The sequence below is a fragment of the Gymnogyps californianus genome, chromosome 1, assembly GCF_018139145.2.
Source record: "Gymnogyps californianus isolate 813 chromosome 1, ASM1813914v2, whole genome shotgun sequence".
In the NCBI taxonomy this organism is placed as follows: Eukaryota; Metazoa; Chordata; class Aves; order Accipitriformes; family Cathartidae; genus Gymnogyps; species Gymnogyps californianus.
Genome location: NC_059471.1, coordinates 87,444,238 through 87,465,886, shown reverse-complemented (window position 1 = coordinate 87,465,886; position 21,649 = coordinate 87,444,238). Strand labels below are relative to the sequence as shown.

Below are 21,649 nucleotides of genomic sequence, written 5' to 3'. Positions count from 1 at the left end.
AATCAACTTGAACTAGATTTCTCCCAAAGCTTCTGGAGAAGGTACCCAGAGAAGTGACAGCAGCTAGCTACCATATCAAAACACACAGTATCCAAAGCTTAAAGTTTCCTTCCAGGAATTTTTCTGGCCATAATATAACTCAGTATTATGCTGCAGACTGGCTAATGGCCAGCATCAATCTATTTCACCTGGCTAGCAAGGAATGTCCCAGGAGGGGACACACTTACAAACTTATCACCGTGGTTCTGACAGCCAGTTTCTCACATTTTTGCATGAAGAAAATGGCATCTTTAACAAGACTGATTTGAATATGATTTCAGAATTATAAGAGACTGCCTTTCCTGTGTAGTTTCCATCAAGCTCTTGGAGCTTATTTTTAGGTATGCGATCAACTCAGAACTATTCCAGTACTATTAAAGGAAAGATATTACGGGTGCTTCAATTAGCCACCTGCATGCCTCACCACGGAGGACAGAGCACCCACACCTCCTGTACCACATCCCTGGCAGCATCATGCTAGCCTCCTGTAGTCATGATGTCACCAAGCAGCTAATTTTCATAATGACAAGCAAAAAGTTCACTATCTAAACTAAAGTGGCTTGGAAACAACAAGACAAAGCACGTTTCAGTTTCATCCTTGGTTTGCTTAAAGAGCCCTCATGCTGCCCACAGGATTGTCAGGGTGGCTGACAGGGTTCACTTAATCAAACACACGTGTTTTACATAAATGCCCATGTTACTTAATAGATAATTAGCTCTGCTCTCATAGCTCGGGGCAGTGACTAATGTCTTCTGGGGCTTCTGCAACCCCAAGCTGGAAGGCACCTGATCAGCTTCTCTGTGGAAATGGCTGGTGTACGGATGTGCTAGAGCTCATGTAAAGCTGGCACTAGAGCATGAGAGAGGTTTGAGCAAGCTTAGAAAAGCTGAAATCTTAGACTTTTGTTTTACCAGAGCTATATTCATGCATGTGTAAACAGTAGGGGTTTTTTCAAAAGCTTAGATTTTGGCCAAACAGGTTTGGCCTGCAGGAAAAGCACAGGTCACAGCCCTAGTACGTAACTCAAAAACTTTGCAGCTTTCGAGTTTCTGCATAGGAAGACTAAGGTTTTTAAAGGGGAGGCCTCAAAAACTCCTTAACATAATCTAAAAGACATTTTTCCTAAGTGTCATATACAAGAATATGTATGTCTTAATTGTTTTCGAGGGAGTCTTCAACAAAAAAAAGTTTATTCAAGAAATTTATCCAGCATGGAAAACATTTTATGTTTTGCAAAGGTATAGCAACTATAAGGGAAACCAATAGTGTCAATACTAGTACATTGTAAATGCTATAAAAACTCTAACTTACCCGAGAAAATTCCAGCCACCGGTACTGAAAACGTCTACTGAGGTTAAATAACCTTGAATAAACCATCCTCCACACCAGATAGTTGGCAAGAGTCCTGTTAAAGCAGATATATTTTTATCAGACATTTAAACGCGTATGATGTACCACAAAGCACTCACAGAAATATCTCTACAAACATTTCAACTGAACGGTGGAAATTTCACCTTGAAAATTAATGAGTGATGACCAAATTGATAAATCCCTATTACACAGAAGAATCTGTGTGATTGCAGCCAGTTAATATGTAATTGCACCATGATAACCATCTTCTAGGGGATATTTATGAGTCCATCTTGTAGTATGTCATTTTTAGGTAATGTTTTTTTCAAAAGGCAGTTTTCAGTTTCCACAGAAGTGGCAAGAACTGTGTCATAATAATAGTTTCATAAAAGTTCTATCCAGAGATAAGAAAATAACCAATTTTTCTTTTGTAAATCAAAGTGAATGTTATCTCTCCTCATTAGTAGGGCACACAAATCATAACAATGAAACAGAATAGATAACAGTCCATCCCATATATACTGTCATTATCTCATATTTCTATCTTTCATTAGAAGTTATCAATATGCTTTTAAAAGTTCTTACTACCCACAGAGTTATTAAAGTATTACCACTCTTATTTTGTAGATGGATAATTGAAATACCAAAAAAAAGTCGTCTCAGTAACGAGAATCTCGTAAGAACTGAGGCTGAGAGATCCAGGAAGAACTTGTTTAAAATTCCCAGGAGACCTGACATCCATGCCCCTTTTCTAAAACTTCAACCACTTGATTGGAGGATTTATCTAGTCTAGACTGAGCTCTCTCCACACTCAGCAGTGGCTGTATGAGTTAAAGGTGCACTGTGAAATACACAATTCAACAGTCTCAAAACAAGTCCAATAATGGCCTACAAGTATTATTGTCATCTTGTCTTATAGATAACATATTTTTCAAGGACAGTTATTGCTCTAAAGCTATGAATATCCAAATGTTGTTTGCTCTACACTGGGATATACATAACATTTTGGGCAGGCCATAGACTTCTCCATAGGGAGGAAAATTGCTTCTTTGCAACCAAAGATGCTGTTATGGACCACCTGAACAACTCCCCCATCTCTAAAAATCCCATTTCTGCAATCTCCTGTTGCCATAGGTGTGGAGCAGCGTAGCTGTTGCTATAGTGTCACTCCACTAGCTTCATTCATGGACACATCCCATACTGTCCCCTCCTCTGAATCATAACAGGTCACAAACATACTTTGCGGGCGTGTTGTCTTCACAGCAGCATTCACCTGAGCCGTAACTTGAGTTTTGCCTCTAACCGAGCACCAGTCCACCCACACAAAGCCTCCAGCTTGAGACATGTTGTTGCTGGAAGCTTGCACTCTCCATCACTCAGCTGGGGAGGTGATAAAGAGGCGAAAATGGAGAGGCTTAAGGCAAGCTATAGCTACATACTGTCTATTAGTGACTGAGCACATGATGACCCAGTAACTCCAGCGGCGTGCACGCATCTGAGCAGGACGCTACAGCAAGAGCGGATGGGTGGCTGTGCACTCTCCGCGGGCTGGCTGAGACGTGCACTGGGGACCAGTCTGGTCAGGCACAGCGGTCAGTGGCCGGGGAAGGCAGGCGCTCTGCAGTGCCGCTGGATTCGGCTGTCCCTGCAGGCCACTCCAGCTGAACTGAAGCTAGCACAAGTGTGCATACTCAGTGAACCTGCATGGCAGTTGTGCATCCGTGGCAGCCGGGGCAAAGCCTGTTTTACTCATCAGTTAAGTCTGCATATGCTTATAGGTCGGAAATATGGTCAACTCATTTCACACAGGAAAACTTGAAGGTGCGATCTCAAGCCAACTGTCACCTCAAAGGCCTGATACTCACTAGTCTTCTCATCTCTCACACTGGGCATATTCCCTCTTTTAGTATACAGATATGTAGTATCCCCACAATAATCGTAAAACATATCTGAAAAAGCTTTTTAGCATGAATAATGTACATTTGTAACACAGTACATGTTCCAAAAGCCAAAACAGTTAGCTCTGCTTAGATGATCAAACCATTTTGAGATAATGCTTAGGGTCATTAAAAATTCATTCCAACCTATGAAATACCAGAAAGTATAGATTTTCCCCTTAACACATTTCTGACAATGTGGAATTTCCTCACTCAGTGGCAACTGAAGCACCCTAAAAGTGCTCAGCTCTCATTGGTTTTGTAAATGAATCCAACTCCACAAGACTCACAACTATCTGCCTCAGGTATTTCAGCAGAGCTGAATAGCATCCATGCTCCTGCAGTAACTACCCTGTGGATCTAAAACAGTATTTATGCAAGTCCTACGGATTAAAAGGTTTAAAGATTTAATTTCGATCAAAAGTCTTCAGTAAAAAACCTCAGCTAAATAGATCGCTATCATAAACCAATTATGTGTTACAATTCAGTACTTAATTGCTACCAAAAAATCAATTCTCCCTTCTGTGTGCTTCTTGTTCTCATCTGGTGGTGTTTGTCCTTACATTTGAATTGAGGAACCTCTGTCAAATTGGTAGTGAATGAAAGACTGAAATTTGTAAAGGATGAGTCTCAAAAAGGTGACTTATTCAAAGACACTAATATCAACAGGAATTCAAAAACTTTTGTATCAGGCGTAAGTAATGAAGGCAGCTGTCAGTTTCAGAAAATATCCCACAGTTAATTGAGGTTTGTTTTAATTTGGGAAGGAAAAGAAGGCTCAGACGTCCTAAAACCAAGCTGTCTGATGAGATTGTAATAATTCCTGATTGTAATCACACTAGAATCCACTGATGTATACGATGCATAAAACAACAGGAAGGTTTCACCTCAAAGCCCAGAGGTATGTTTATTTGCTGGGGGGCGGGCAACAGGGGGAGAGGTTGAGGGGTTTTGTTGTTGTTGTTGTTTGTTTGAGGGGCAGTGTTCTTTATTTTGTTTTTCAAAACAAAATCACATTTTATCTGAATTTGTTTACCTATTTTGGGGATGATCATTTTACCTTTTTGGCTAACTATACAAACTTAAAATCAATTGGTCATCTTCATTTGGTTTAAAAACTGACACTTTTTGGTTATGAAATGCCTCCAGTGCATATCTTGGGGTGATTTTCATCCCAATTTCACAAATAAGTTCACCAAGGCTCAGAGAAGTTAACCTCTTCACATGGGGCAAAATCCAATGCACAAATAAAATATACAAATCCTCTCTGCTCTTTCGATGAGACCAGAGCATTTGTTGTTGTAACCTTTCAGAAGAGTACAGTACGTAGTCCCCTATTTTAACTTCAAAATGACTGTTACAGAAAGAAGTGTAGGCTTGCTCTTAACCAATATGACCATTATTGTGATACACACTCCCAAAGGAAGTGGTAGAGAGCTTGTTTGCTGGGACAGTTAAAATTATACCAGTGCTTATGAATATCTACTAAGGAACTCTCTACCCTGTCTGGGAATAAAGTAGGTTGCTCATGTAAAATTCTGTGAGTTTGTAATATTTTAATCAACACACACACGGTGGCAATTAAAGACGATAGATTTAGTATGAGATAGATGGACAAATTAATTGACATTTTAACAAAAAGATCCCTTTCACAAATTTTGAGATCTATTTGAAAATTGTATTCAGAATTGAGTCATGAATCAAATTATAAGTACTGAAAAACTTCTGCCTCTATTGCTAGAGGCACTAGTTCAAGTCAAATTATTGTAACTTCTCTCTCTAATTTTTCAGAGGCAGGCTAAGACCAGAAAGGAGATCTAGTGCCCCCATCCCTCTCTAAAGAAAATTCCTCTTATGCTGCAGGAGTTACAGAGTACTTCTCTATTAATTGTGCTATACTGCAAAGATGGGGTAAGGTAAGGCAAAGGAAACCAGTAATTCATTCTGACATCCATGAGAACGATAAAGCTGCTTCCTTCAACAGCTGCAAATGTCTCCAACAAGGACACAATTTACTGTATCCTATTTATAGCTCACACATAAAGCACCAGTACACAGGTAACAGGGAAGGGATATAAGGGGCTCCTAACTAGTGCCAGCACAGTCCCGTCTCCCCTCTCACATGGCACACCTGTATTGGAGCTCTGCCATTATCTCATTTACACCACAGCTACGTCTAGCTTTTCAACATACAACTCTTCTTCCTGTAATAGACATAAACTCCATTAAAAATTAGTCGGTACACTAAAAAACTGAAGGAATCCCTGAAGACTTCTTAGGAAGAAGGTGTGACTTACTTCAGCACTGAACACCTGACTTCACTTAGGCTAGCTAGCCCAGGGCTGATGGAAACTCCTGCAGGCTAGTTACTCAGCTTCTTGGGCAGCTTGCTACAGAGAGCCATGATCCTGGGCTGGACTCACAGCAATGCCCTGGCTTGGGAGTTTCAGACAGACCTCTGAACCACACCGCTGCACATATTTCAAGATCCACACAGTAACTTGATTATATGCAGCAGGGTTGTCAAGTAAATAACAGCCTTACTCTACTAAATTCACTCTACATCCTGCCAATGTGCCATTTTCTAGTAACATTGCCATGTGACTGATTTCACAATTCAAGATTGTTCAGCAGATTCTCCAAGGCAGCAATTTTTAATATGATGATTGTGAGTCCATACGACTTTTCACCTCCATCACTGAGAACTGCTTCTGTACCCAGACTTAATTTTTGCTCCATTCTTCCCTTCACCTGAAACAAACTTCACAGAGTACTTTGCCAGATCACTGGGGCATGAACCACCTTTTTGTGCCATTTTGAATAGTAGCCATGCCAGCAGGGTGCTCATCTGGGAAGGGGACACACAAGGCATTGGAATAAAAGTATAATTTAGGGATAGAAGGTTTGTAACTGAAAAGAATATGAACTTGGTGAAAGTACCTGCTTCTCCTAATGACACTGTGTCTCCTGAAATGATGAAAAGTTAATTCACGTTCTAATCACTGAAGCATATTTAAAGTTTTTGAATGCTTTACTAGGAATTTGATTGGTCTAGATATTTACTGTAACAAACCAAATTCATGTTGTTGCATTAATTTAACATTTAAAATATCATATGGAGAATGATAAATGAGATTACCTAAAAGAAATTATCCTTGTTAAGCTTTCAGAGTTCACCCTACAGGGAAATGTTAAGACCTCATTGTTAGGAGTTCATATAAAGATGATTTCCTAATTTTCTCAGGCCAGATAACAAGGTTACTTCTGGAGCAGGCTATGACATTTTAAGTAATGAACATTATCATCTAATAGATAAACATGATCTTTGTTATCATGCAGTGACTGCTTGGATGGATTTTACGTACAAGTATTTGAAGATTGCTTGGGTTGAGTTTAGCACTATTTGCCATTTCTAACATTTTATGATGCAAATTTCTTAGGGTAAGACTGAGCAGAAAATGCCTAAACCGTTATTTGCTATAACATATGCAGCACGAATATACTGGAAATCGGACACTGCTTTTGCCCACCCCCCGACCTGTGGGGGTCAGGAAGCTGGTCTCGAGCTTTGCTGAAGACGGGCTTTCCCATTCTTTCTGGTCATTATTCCAGCCTCCCTCTGCCATGACACACAGGCTGGCTTAACTCCTCTTGAATACTCAGATTTTCCCTGAATAAGACTGTCCTGGTTTCAGCTAGGACAGAGTTAATTTTCTTCCTAGTAGCTGGTATAGTGCTGTGTTTTGGATTTAGTAGGAAAATAATGTTGATAACACACTGATGTTTTCAGTTGTAGCTAAGTAGTGTTTATACTAAATCAAGGATTTTTCAGCTTCTCGTGCCCAGCCAGCAAGAAGGCTGGAGGGGCACAAGAAGCTGGGAGGGGACACAGCCAGGACAGCTGACCCAAACTGGCCAAAGGAATATTCCATACCATATGACATCATGCCCAGTATATAAACTGGGGGAGCTGGCTGGGAGGGGTGGATCGCGGCTCGGGAACTAACTGGGCATCGGTCAACGAGTGGTGAGCAATTGCATTGTGCACCACTTGCTTTGTATAGTTTAATTCTTTTAGTATTACTATTGTCATATTATTATTATCATTATCATTGTTTTTCATTCCTTTCTGTCCTATTAAACTGTCTTTATCTCAACTCACGAGTTTTTTTTCCTGATTCTCTCCCCCATCCCAGAGGTGGGGGGCAGTGAGCGAGCGGCTGCGTGGTGCTTAGCTGCCGGCTGGGGTTAAACCACGACAAAGACCCTAATTGAAAAAGTCTCCAGGTATTTATTCTGTAGTTACAGAATATTTTTGCATGTAAGTGTATTTGTACACAGGGAATAATTAATTCTCTGTTGTCTTGCTACATGTGCATCCTCTAAATCACTACTTTATCCCCACTGATGTAACTAACTTTGAGATACAAAGCATGGACAGCCCAAACCATTTAGAAGACTTTCTTCAGTAGATTAAGATTGGTGGCACACCAATGATATTTGCTGAATTTTATAAAGAAAGGATGTTTGATGATCTCTAGGTAGATCAATCATTTTTATTTTTCTTATTGTTTGATCTGTGAGTTATTTTTACAGGTACTATGAATTAATGTAAGCATTCTGTCACTGGAGACATAGAGCAACAATATAAGAATAATGCTTCTGAATTAGTCTTTTTTTCTGAAATGTAAATTCAGTTGTGGCCCGTACAATCAGCAAAGAATGATTATTGGAGACAACAGCCTAACAATATTTTTTTAAAAGTTCAGCAACACGCCTCAGTAGAGAGTAAATTATCACAGAAATCACTTAGTTGTCATCGATAATGATGTTTCAAAATGGGATGTCACCTTCACATACGCTTTTTCCTCACACTGCCCAAAGCTGTCTTGCTTCCCTGTGCAAAGCACATCTACTATGTTTACTCTGAGCTACGTGCATTTTACAACTATATTCTACAGGTGTCAATGATTTCACAAGATGCAAGACCCTATACAAGTAAGAGATGCTGAATGCGTCTGGAAAGAGCAGCTTTACTGCAACCTGTGTTTTCCGTAAAAAAAGAAAGGTGTTGAAACTGCAAATTCTCCTGCTACACACAAGCTAATATCTATATCCTCATTCAGACAGAACCAAACAGACCTTTTGCCTAGAGACTCGATTCCAAGAATATCTGAAACACCTGGAAAAAACAGGAAAAGCCCAGCATCTCATGTCCCCTCATAACTGTGGGTGAAACCATCATAGGATCCTTACTTTTTCCTTTCATTTTCTAATATCCTGAATAAATCTTTGAAGTACTGAGGAACACGGACAATCACATTTTCTGAAGGACCTATATCTTTGAGCTCAGGATAGAGTCTGGTGTCAATCACCTTCTTGATGTATCCCAGCCAGTCAAACTGCAATGACAAAGAGAAGGCTGGTTAAAGCAGATTATGAAGAGAGATGATTTATTAACTAAGTTGCACCCTTGAGACTAATGGTTTCAAAGCTTTACTTATTAAAAATTTAGAAACTATTGCACTTTGTCATTACACATGTTTTCAAACCTCAGGAAAGTCGTAACTGTATTTAAAAGAACATATATTGTAATTGAGTACACACATTCCTAATGATATTCCTTTAACATGCTGCTCTGCGCACTAAAGGCAATTTTAATTATATAGGTCAGACGTTAAAAGAATAATTTTGCAATTATCCCCAACCAACCTGCGGAATCATGGCACTAAGCTCCGATATGTTCATTTTATTGTACATCACCTCACTTGTTCGATTTTCATATGGAATCATGATCTGGGGGGAAAAAAAAAACAAACCAAAACATCAAAACAAGGATTATCTTGCAGGGACGTGCTCTTATATCATTACTGTCCATCATAATCCCAGTGCAGAAATACCTCACCACCTGTTTTCCATGCATTCATGGCACTAACTTCCCTTTCTGAGGATGGCATTTAACTAGGAGAAATGGAACACAGTTCCTTGTCAGTTTAACTCATTACTGGGGAATTTAATGAGCTGCATGTCTTCTTTGAACATATTAGACCAATTTTAGCTCTGATTATACTAAGGAAATGCATGTTGATTCATAAGACATAAAAGCACACCTAGACCATTAATACTTATTCATCCCGTCATGTCAGGTAGAAGCCACCTCCAAACTATATGGTTTAAAAGGTCAAATCTGAGATAGGTACGCTGGAAGCACATCTCATCTCTTGGATTTGAACATGTTCTTGCTATGCCCTGACTCCATCTGAGGGAAGAGCCAGACACACACAAGTTTCTCCTCATTTTACCCTAGCATCCTGATTTCCATAGCAGGAAACCTGGGTATATAGGCCAGACATGAATTAAAGCATTCTCCAACCAGGTCTCTCGTCTGGGTGACCAGAGGAGCCGGACCTCAGGATCCTCTGTAGTGTCAAAGTCCAAGGACGTAGCAAAAGAAATCCTAAACATAAAGCAAGTCCTTTTATAACTAAAAAGGGACTTTCAGTTTCCAAGATGGCAGTATGGTTCATAATAGAAAAACAAACCAAGTACAAGATATAGCTCAAAATTTTCTCAGTTTCCAAGAGAAACAAGAATTCCTGATGGCAATTCCAGCCCCACTCTAAGGTAAATCCTATACAACAGGCTGTACACTGTGCAGTTTAAAGAGGACAGAGATTGACGCCAGACTAACCAGACAGCTGGCAGTTCTCCAACCAAAATTCTCCAGTAAGTGTCTGCGGTTTTACTATTGCTCAAGCCACACAGAAAAAAAATTACTTTCTTCTCCCTTTTTGCAAATTTCATTTATCTGACAAATCTTTAAACTCTTCTTGAACCCATTTGCTCCCTTCCCCTCAAAACTTTCCCTCTTCCTCCAGTAATTCAAACCTAACTGAAATCTTCCTTGTACACAACAAGCTCTCTCGAAGCATGCCACTCCTTCCTATATCCAAAGTATCCTCCCTTTATTCTTGCTGTCTCTTCCTGAGCACATAAGTTCTCCATTATATACGTTCACTTAAAATGAATGCAGAGGAACACAGGACACCGTAAAAGCCTAAGTAACAAACAGGACTATCTCCTTTGAAATCACGGTAAGATGTTTATATAAACCATTGTGCTCATTAAGGATTACGCAACAGTCCATGTCCCTGGACTCATGCCTAATATCTGGATATATTTTAGGAGGATTATTCATACTAAAGGGAAATTAGGTAACCATGAGCTTGTTGCATAGTGGGTATGCATTACTGATCCTGAGGGCTGTTACATGATCCATGTCATCTTGTATGGCAACTTCACCTATATACTTTGTGGATTAAAGCTCTAAGACATTCGTTACGTAAAGCATTATAGCTACCAGAGGTAGTGATGCATCTTCTTATCACATCACCAATAAACAGAAGAAACATTTTCTGTTTTTCAAGTCCGCTGGGTCACAATGAAGTATCTGCTCATTAGTCCATCCACGCTAGGTAACTGAAGCTGAATACTGGGCTTTATTTAGAGGTTTGACAAAATTTCATCTCTTTCAGCAGAGAGATCAAAACACTGATTTACTGCTGTTGTGGATGGTCCTCAATTCTGCACATACACACCATTAAGAAGCATCACTGCCCTTCCTCCTGTAGACTGCAACAGCAGAACCCAGGGAAAAGTCATCTGCTGCATCACCTGTCCTGTGCAACAGGTTTCTCTGTTAACAGGAGACCCAGCATTTCACAGGGGATAGCTTCTTTCCTTGGCGATATGAAGAAATACTCAGCTCAGCTCGTAGTTCTGCAAATCAGTGTCAAGTTTGCAGCCCTAACTTTTGCTGGTTTCCCAACATTGAGGCTAATTCTTCTCTCTAGCTGTAGAAGTGGAAACGATAATGGACTTGCAGCTCCCAGGAGCAGGATTCCTGCAGTAGCCATACTGAAATGGGGATACGGGGAAGCAGAAACGCTCCTTCAGCCGGCAACAGTCCTAATGCATAAATTAAACTCCACCAGGGGGCAAAAACATCACCAAGTAAATCGGTCAGAACCGAGTACCAGATTTAAATCTACTTAGCTTTACTAAATTCAGTTGGTCCTCTAAATTGAAACTCATGGAGTTTCCTGTCCCCACTTCCAGGGTGCCCCATGAAAGCAGCGCAGGAGCTATCTGTGGTGTTATTGTAACTACCATCCTCACACTACCAAGTGCCAATATAACACCTCAGTCTTGCACTGCTTTTAGACTGTTCCTCAGAGAATCAGTCTGGTCTGCTTCTTGAATACATGGTAATGTATTCTCAACATAACTGCACAGCAGGGACTCAAATTCTGCCCGACCTCAAAATTACAGAATCATAGTATCATTTAGAATGGAAAAGACCTTTAAGATCATTGAGTCCAACCATAAACTTAACACTGCCAAGTCCACCACTAAACCATGTCCCTAAGCACCACATCTTTTAAATACCTCCAAAGATGGTGACTCAAACCACTTCCCTGGGCAGCCTGTTCCAATGCTTGACAACCCTTTCAGTGAAGAAATTTTCCTTAATATCCAATCTAAACCTCCCCTGGTGCAACTTGAGGCTGTTTCCTCTCATCCTATCACTTGTTACCTGGGAAAAGAGACTGACATCCACCTCACTACAACCTTCTTTCAGGTAGTTGCAGAGAGCGATAAGGTCTCCCCTCAGCCTCCTTTTCTCCAGGCTAGACAACCCCAGTTCCCTCAGCTGCTCTTCATAAGACTTGTGCTCTAGACCGTTCACCAGCTTCGTTGCCCTTCTTTGGACCCACTCCAGCACCTCAATGTCTTTCTTGTAGTGAGGGGCCCAAAACTGAACACAGTATTCAAGGTGCGGCCTCACCAGTGCCAAGTACAGGGGGACGATTTTTTCCCTAGTCCTGCTGGCCACACTGTTTCTGATACAAGCTAGAATGCTGTTGGCCACCTTCTTGGCCACCTGGGCGCACTGCCGGTTCATATTCAGCCGGCTGTCGACCAACTCCCCCAGGTCCTTTTCTACGGGGCAGCTTTCCAGCTACTCTTCCCCAAGCCTGTAGCATTGCATGAGGTGGTTGTGACCCAAGTGCAGGACCTGGCACCTTGCCTTGTTGAACCTCATACAATTGGTCTCAGCCCATCGATCCAGCCTGTCCAGATTCTTCTGTAGAGCCTTCCTTCCCTCAAACAGATCAACACTCCTGCCCAACTTGGTGTCGTCTGCAAACTTCCTGAGGGTGCACTCGATCCCTCATCCAGATCATTGACAAAGATATTAAACAGAACTGGCCCCAATACAGAGCCCTGGGGAACACCACTTGTGATTGGCTGCCAACTGGATTTAACTCCATTCCCCACAACTCTTTGGGCTCAGTCATCCAGTCAGTTTTTTACCCAGCAAAGAGTACACCTGTGCAAGCCATGAGCAGCCATGAGCAGCCAGTTTCTCCAGGAGAATGCTGTTGGAAATGGTGTCAAGGGCTTTATTAAAGTCTAGGTAGACAACATCCACAGCCTTTCCTTCATCCACTAAGCGGGTCACCTTGTCCTAGAAGGAGATCAGGTTAGTCAAGCAGGACCTACCTTTCATAAACCCATGCTGACTGGGCCTGATTGCCTGGTTGTTCTGGAGGTGCCACGTGATGGCGCTCAAGATGATCTGCTCTATAACCTTCCCTGGCACTGAGGTCAGACTGACATGCTTGTAGTTCCCTGGATCTTTCTTCTGGCCCTTCTTGTAGATGGGTGTCACATTTGCTAACCTCCAGTCAACTGGGACCTCCCTGGTTAGCCAGGACTGCTGATAAATGATGGAAAGTGGCTTGGTGAGCACATCCACCAGCTTCCTCGGTACCTTTGGGTGGATCCCATCTGGTCCCATAGACTTGTGTGTGTCCCAGTGGTGTAGGAGGTCGCTAACCATTTCTCCTTGGATTATGGGGGCTTCATTCTGCTCCCCATCCCTGTCTTCCAGCTCAGGGGGCCGGGTACCTGGAGAACAACTGGTCTTACTATTAAAGTCTGAGGCAAAGAAGGCATTAAGTACCTCAGCCTTTTCCTCATCCTTTGTCACTATCCACATCCAATATGTGGATATCCACTATCCACTATCCCCCACATCCAATAAAGGATGGAGATTCTCCTTAGCCCTCTTTTTGTTGCTAATGTATTTATAGAAACATTTTTTATTGTCTCTTCGGCTTTGGCCCTTCTAATTTTCTCCCTGCATAACCTCACGGCATCCTTGTAGTCCTCCTGAGTGGTCTGCCCCTTCTTCCAAAGGTCACAAACTCTCCTTTTTTTCTCCCGAGTTCCAGCCAAAGCTCTGTTCAGCCAGGCCGGTCTTCTTCCCCACCAGCTTGTCTTTCAGCACATAGGGATGGCCTGCTCCTGCGCCTTGAAGATTTCCTTCTTGAAGAATGTCCAGCCTTCCTAGACTCCTTTGCCCTTCAGGACTGCCTCCCAAGGGACACTGTCAACCAGGCTCCTAAACAGGCCAAAGTCTGCCCTCTGGAAGTCCAAGGTAGCAGTTCTGCTGACCCCCCTCCTTACTTCTCCAAGAATCGAAAACTCTATCATTTCATGATTACTATGCCCAAGACAGCCTCCAACCACCACATCACCCACAAGTCCTTCTCTGTTCGCAAACAACAGGTCCAGCGGGGCACCTTCCCTAATTGGCTCACTCACCAACTGTGTCATAAAGTTATCACCTTCCACATACTCCAGGAACCTCTTAGACCTTTTCCTCTCTGCTGTATTGTATTTCCAGCAGACATCTGGTAAGTTGAAGTCCCCCACAAGAACAAGGGCTAGCGATCATGAGACTTCTCCCAGCTGCTTATAGAATATTTCATTTGCCTCTTCATCCTGGTTGGGTGGTCTATAACAGACTCTCACAATGATATTTGCCTTGTTGGCCTTCCCCCTGATTCTTACACATAAACACTCAACCCTATCGTCACCGTCATCAAGCTCTAGACAGTCAAAACACTCCCTAACCTACAGGGCTACCCCACCGCCTCTCCTTCCTTGCCTATCCCTTCTGAAGAGTTTATAGCCATCCATTGCAGCACTCCAGTTGTGTGAGTCATCCCATCATGCTTCTGCGATTGTAACTATATCATAGTTTTCCAGGTGCACAATGGCTTCCAGTGCATTGGTGTAGATGCACTTCAGTTGGGCTATTGATCCTGCCACCTTTTTGGGAGAAACCCTAATTCCTACATGACCATTCTCAGGCACTTCTATGGTTTCTAACACATCAATAACCCTTGCGTCTTTGTTACCGCATGGATCTCCATCCCCTACCTCCACTGAGATGGCAGACCAAAGGACCTCGCTAGCACACCATCCCTCAAACATTGGCACGCCGCCCGCAGTCTTATCTCTGGTGAGTCTGGTTGACATAGTAACAATTTAAAGGACCAAGAGTATTTCGCTAAGGTTTTTTTTCCCTAAGAATAAAATAATCAGTTTAACAATTAATTAAGGGAGGAATATTGTTCACCCTTTCTTCATCAGGTTCTGCTCCTTTCCTTCTACTTCTAAAAAACGCTATCGCTAAGGCTGTTGATATAATGGCTTTCCATTTTAAAAAATAATTACACTTTTTTTTTGTAAAAGCTAGCTTCAATCCCACATTAGATTACCAACCTCAGCGATTTTAACTTCCAGTCTTAGAACCGACTTCATATCAGATTCGGCTCGTGAAGCGTTTGCGCCCAGAAGCACTGCTGTATCAACCATGAACTGCAAAAAGGCATCTCGGTACTGTAAAGAAACAAAAAGAGTAAAATGACCACTGGATTTGCTCTTGAGCACAGCTGTAGCAGTAGACCAGAAATGCCCAGCTATAGCAAGGAGTATAATGCTTTGTACTTTCATGCCCTAGCAACCGAAGTTGTGCTTTCCTTACCTTGAATGCCTGCTGTCATCAAGGAAAAAAAGAGAAATAACACTGTAAACGTACTGTGTGTGACAGACAGAGATACCTGCTGTGGTTCACAGAGTATAAATCTCAGGAAATGCAAATGACACTTCTGGATTAGACTGACAACACTTACAGCTCTTACAATGGGATTAGACAACGTGTATGAGTGTACACCAATATTTTATGCCAGCTCATACAGTAATCAGCATAGGACTGAAGAAGTACTCGTATATAAATGCAAGCTTAGCGGCTGAGAAGATAGGGAGATAAAGGGACGCTCCACTGAGCTGCCTCCTCTACTCCTGCCACAGCACTGCAACACCTGTACCTGCTACAGTGCTCTGCTCCACTCTCCCCAGGCTATCTTAATAAAGCACATTTTAGTCTCAGTGTGTATACACAAATGTTAGCAAAATACACTGTATGTAATGGTACTGTAGAGATTTCTGTGCTGCCTCCCGCCCAGCATAATCTTTCAGAGATCTTGGAGGGATCAGATTGCTCCTCATCAACTCCTAGCGGCCCACAGTCCAACAAAAGCAAAAACATATCCCAACGCATTTCCACCTTTAATGTTTTAGTCGATATAATTCTTTGCATCCTGGCATCATCTAGTCTGATAGATGTGGCTAAAAAACTTACTAACCTCTCAGGGAACTCAAAAGGGAAGCAAAACTGTAAAAACTAAATCAGTAGCAATGACTTGTCCCCCATCACAACCCAAAGTGTTGTTTTCTTTGAGCTCTGGGCTGCATGTGCTGGATACTGCCCACAGGCCTTCATCAAGTGAGGGGGAAAAAGGTGCTGCCATAGTCAAATATTGATACATTAAAGCCTTTGACAAACATTGTTGGTTCACGACTGCTGTCCATAGAAAAGCAGCAAGAAACTAAGCTGTAGCAGAGAATTCATAAAGGGTGGGGGAGGGGAGGAGAGGAACGGAATACTTGAAATCTGTTGAGGAACTCTTGTTCCCTTCATTAAATGAATTCAGGTTCACTTGATGATAACAACCTGCAGTGGCTCTTGAAATGTGCTCAGCCTTCTGGCCTAATTGAGCCCAAAAGGCAGGCCTGGACGGCAGCTCACCAAGGCAGCCCGCAGTCACAGCACCTTCTGGGCTCCACTTCGTTGAGATGTTCTTGAGCTTCTGGGCACTTTGTCCATGATCTGGGAACTCCTGAGTCTGCCTCAAGGGACATGAGGGCTCCCGCTGCCACCAGGTCAGGTAAAAGCTAAGGCGAGGGTAGCTCCAGCAGCTGCTAACTCTGGCAGCTGTGCTTGATCAAAGAGTGGCCACAGCCTTTCTTCTAGCTGACTCCTGATCAGGGAGGGTTGAGCACCCTTTGAGCCCGTGCCAGAGAGAGGCCTGCATAAGAGCCAGGTCCAGAGCACAGCTCCCAGAGGCTGACAACAGATGCAGTAGTTCATAAAGAGAAGTCCAGCAAACTTTTTCTGGCATACCCATCCTTAGCTATGGTGGTCACATGCTGTGGGACATGATCCCCAGCCACCACTGGTGTAACTGTCTCTTTGTTATTGGACTCTTGGACCCAGATGGTGCTTCATAAGGAAGGACGCAGCACTGCAAGTCTTGGGCTGCAGGGAGTGCCTGAGGCCTCTCACTAAGGCTGGGGCTCATGGTCCTCTAGCATGCAGGAGGTGTGCAGTTGCTGAGGAGCTGCACTGCCAAGTCAAAGAGCTGTGAGAGGTCAGCAGATCACACAGTCTCAGAGGAGATGAGAAAGATCAACCAGACCTCCCCTGAGACCCTGCAACTTCAAAAGCCTGGACCTTCAGCTGTGGCAGAAGAGCAGGAGGAGCCTGTGCCTATGAAGCTGGAAAGTGGAAACTCCCATCACAATGAAGGCTCGAAATCCACTGCTCTTGTAGCTGATGAGGACCCAGGAGCGCTATCAATTGGAGTGCTGTGGCTGAGCCTGAGCCCCTCAGGACCACTAGAAGGAAGAAGGAAGCGACTGTGGTAAGAGACTCACTACCGCAGGGCATGAAGGCCCCCATCTGCCAACTTGATTTGTCATCTAGGTAGGTTTGCTGTTTGCTGGGGGTCTTGCATTCAGGATGTTGTGAAGAGGCTACCAAGGCTTATCCAGCCCTCTGACTACAATTCCATGCTGCTCTTCCTGATAGGCACCAATGCTATTGCCAGGGGTGACCTGGGAAGTATCAAGCATGACTACAGGGCTATGGGGACAGAGGTCAAGGGCATGGGGCCTAGGTGGTGTTCTTGATCCTGCTGGTGAGGGGCAAGGGCCTGAGGAGGACATGACGGATCTTGAGGGTTAACATCTGGTCGCGCAGCTGGCATCAGCAGCAGAGATTTGGTTTCTATGATCATGGGACCCTCTTTGAGAATTCACAGCTGCTTGGAAGGGACAGGATCCATTTGACTAAACAGGGCAAGAGTATCTTTGCCAACAGGCTGGCCAACGCGGTAAGGAGAACTTTAAACTAGAAACAATGGGGGAGGGAGCAATTCCTCAAGAAACAACTAAGGAAGGTGCAGATAGGGTAAGCAAGCCCAGGGCGCAGGGTGATGGGAAGAGAGGGGACATAATCAACAAAACAGCAGAAATGGAACCACTTTGAGGGTAGGTATGTAAAGAAGGAAGTGCCTGCAGGACAGCCTTATAAAGAAAGCTCTCAAGGCCATACTGAATAATCAGCATGACTGGGTATCCCTTGGAAATAGCTTTACACTAATGCACACAGCATGGGGAACAAACAGAAGGAGTTAGAAGTCTGTGTGGAGTTACAGGGCTATGACCTCACTGGGATCACAGCAACATAGTGGGATAACTTGCATAACTGGAGTGCTGCAATGGATGGATACAGGATTTTTAGGAAGGACAGGCTGGGAAGGTGAGGAGGGGGAGTTTTCCTTTATGTGAGAGAACAGTGCAAATGCATGAAGCTCTACCGGAGCTCCTCCAAGCTCAAGAAAGGCCTATTCTGACAAGCAGGAAATCAAGCAAAGGTGGTAGGAGGTCTGCATGGGTTTACAAGGAGCTCCTAACTAAACTCAAACATAAGAAGGAAGTGTATAAGAGGTAGAAGCACAGACAGGTGACCCAGGAGTATAAAGTTGCTGACAAATCTTGCAGAGATATGGTTAGGAAAGCCAAGGCCAGCCTGAAGTTGAATCTGGTGAGGGATGTGAATGCCAATGAGAAAAGACTCTGCAAGTACATAACAACAAAAGGAAGACTAGGGAGAACATGGATCTGCTGCTAAATGGAGCAGGGTGACAAAAGACACTGAAAAGGCCAAGACACTCAATGCCAACTTTGCTCCAGTCTTTACTGGTAAGACTGGCCTTCAGGAATCCCAGGCCCCTGAGACCAGAGGGGAAGTCTGGAGCAAGGAGGCCTATCCTCAGTGGAAGAGGACCAGTTTAGGGAGCAAAATGGATGTAAGTAAATCCAGGGGGTCTGAGAGGTTGCACTCATGAGTGCTGAGGGAGCTGGCTGATACTATTGCAAGTCTACTCTGGATAATATTTGGAAGGTCATAGCTATTGGGAGAGGTTCCTAAAGGCTGGAAGAGACCAAGTATCACCTCTATCTTCAAGGAACGCAAGAAGGAAGATCCAGGGAACTACAAGCTGGTCAGCCTCATATCAATCCCTGGGAAGGTGATGGAGAAAATCCTCCCGGAAACTATTTCCAAACACATGAAGGACAAGGTGATCAGGAGTAGTGAGCATGGATTTATGAAGGGGAAATCATACTTAACCAGCCTGATAACCTTCTACAATTACATTAATATCTTGGTGGATGAGGGGAGAGCAGTTGTGGTTTTTCACCAAGTTGAAAAAGTACAGGTTAGAGAAGTGCACAGTGAGGTGGATTGAAAATGAGGTGAGTGACCAGGTCCTGAGGGTTGTGATCAGCAGCACAAAGTCCAGTTGGAGGCCAGTCACTAGTAGTATACTCCAGAGGTCAACCCCGCTTGAGCAGAGGGGTTGGACAAGACAAACTCCAGAGGCCCCTTCCAAGGGGGAAGAAAAGCAGGGGGACCTCAAATCTTACAAAAATCTTCATTTGAGAAATTTTGCAAGAGTGTTTCTGGTAGTGGTGCTTGTAGTGGTGGTGTTTCCTGATAGCAGATATCCTGAAAAATGCAAATCCAAACAAACCACATCCCTTTCTCAGTTTGGAGCTCAACAAAACAAAAGCAACAATGAAAAAAACTGAGGGGAAAAATGGTCACTCTGATTTCCAGTTAATAATACTTACAGATTTGGCTTCTGTGGTGTTTTCTAGGTAATCCTCTCGAGATGCAAGAGAGAGGCTTGCTTGGTCGAGCTGTTAAAAATAACAAGCAGCAGCATTTAATAGGTAAATTCATCAGAATTCAAAGGTAGCCCTATAAGCAACCTTGGAAGAGTTCATGTTTTTCTGGCAATTATGGTAGAGGTGTGTAAATATCTAATACATAATATACTGCACCAGCCTGAGTTCCACAGGATTTCAAAACAACAGAAAAATGCCATGCTGTGCTGACAGACATTACCTAAATCACATTACTGTGATCTGGGGACCCTCAGATGCCCCCTGCAATATCTGAGCCACCTACTACAGCACAGAATCACCTACATGATTTATGTGTTTATGGCTCCATTAGCGAGTAGGTAATGCAATAGGACTGGGTCTACAGGATCAAACAGTTGGTGCTGACGACTATTCATCCTATACATATTTCAGGGGCACAAGAGTCAGCTGAGACAAACACTAGTCTCATGTATGGACCAAATGCCCACTAGGTGCTGGAGCATGTTAGCTGCTGTGTATCTGGAACGCATTGTTAGCCGCCTTTGACTGAAATTGAGGTTACACTTTTGACCTTCACCCTAGACCAGCACTGAGCACTGTATTTGGCTTTTTGAACAAATGTACTGAAACAGCTGGATACCAGCCACAGAAATGATTGCATGCATGCACAGGAAATTTATGCCTCCGGTACATTAGCTGAAGATGTCTGGTAGGTCCAGGTGGATCTTGGACCTTCACTTATCTCTTTCATCTAAACATGGATCAAATTTGTTGGTGTGCAGTCACCTTAATATTGGAAGAAGGTCCTCAAGGTAATTTCTAAACCAGTCCTGAAAGTTCATTGAGATCTGCACTTAGTCTTTTGAGTGAAAAGACTACATGGGAGTATTTGCATATTGTTTCAAGTTCCTAACCAGGCAAAACTCACAGCACAACATATATCTTAAAATTACTACCAGAAACTGAGTTTTCCCAAAACACTTCAATGCGTTGAGGTTAGGTTAGGGTACAGAAGCCGAAGCTGAAAACATGATTCAAACAGCTTCCAAACTCTGAATAAGATACTGATTGCAGCAGAAACAAGTTTTGACATTCTAAAATTATTATTTTGATGCTGTATTTGTTTTTAAAATATAAGTCTAGTGAAGAGAGATTGTATTTATTCATACAATTTCACATAAGTATTTTTTAATCTAAATCCTACACCTTTTATATTTCACATTTTCTACATTTATAAAATGACCTAAATAAATACAACTTAGAATCTAAAACGAATGAATAAATGTAATCTTTTCCTCTACTGGCTGATGTTCTCAACCTTTAAAATATACCATAAACAGATAAAACAAATCATCCATTGAAAGGAGAGTAGCTGTGATGCTCAGTGCAACTCTGATTCTTTGAAAAACAGTATCACCTTCTTTTTTCAGCATATTGAAGCAAAAACAATATACTCTTATGCTTTGTGTATGTGCGTCCTGGTAATAGTTAACTTCAGATGATTTGGTCTATTTCAACTATGTGACTGTTGCATGAATTGCTCATCCAAATTTTTCTGGCTTAAGAGTTAGATTTGACAACCCATTGAAACCAAGAAAGCACAAATATGAGAAATAAACAAAAAAGTTAACCAACTTCTTCAGCCCTCAAGAAAAAAAGATCATGTTGAATGCTGAACAAAGTTTTATTTGGAGTTTCTACTTTTTCCTGATCCATTCATGATTTTGCAATGCTGAACAAAAAGAATTTTGCAATAGAGCCGTTTTCACAAGCAGATTGAAATACTCCATGGCATATCTGCACCCCTGGGAATTTGTTAAAACACAGACAAAGTAGAATACTGGCTGATGCACTCTGCAGAACAAGTTCTTAATCAAATGAACAACAACAGAATACCCTACAGAATAATATGTTATTCATAGCATGTAGTGCTTCAGTTATTTAGATACCTAATTCTTAGGTGCCACTAAGCATACTGAGTGAAGATACGGCTAGGTATAATTCATTTCCAAGAGACCAGCAATAAGGATATAACTGCCCAGCCCTTCACTGACAGGTGACTTGGACTGAAATATTATGACAGGAGATACCTAAATATCAGTCCTGATTC

General features: G+C 42.5%; 1 protein-coding gene across 1 annotated transcript in view; it reads right to left on the bottom strand.

Annotated features, from left to right (window-relative positions):
- Nucleotides 1-21,649, bottom strand: part of PHEX (phosphate regulating endopeptidase X-linked) — a 112,969-nt gene that overhangs the window by 61,865 nt on the left and 29,455 nt on the right. The window contains exons 6-10 of the mRNA XM_050909927.1: nucleotides 19,504-19,572; nucleotides 14,968-15,084; nucleotides 9,040-9,123; nucleotides 8,584-8,729; nucleotides 1,352-1,445 (exon numbers count right to left, since the gene is read on the bottom strand). Of these exons, the coding sequence (XP_050765884.1) occupies nucleotides 1,352-1,445; nucleotides 8,584-8,729; nucleotides 9,040-9,123; nucleotides 14,968-15,084; nucleotides 19,504-19,572 (510 nt within the window). The remainder of the gene's footprint in view (nucleotides 1-1,351; nucleotides 1,446-8,583; nucleotides 8,730-9,039; nucleotides 9,124-14,967; nucleotides 15,085-19,503; nucleotides 19,573-21,649) is intronic.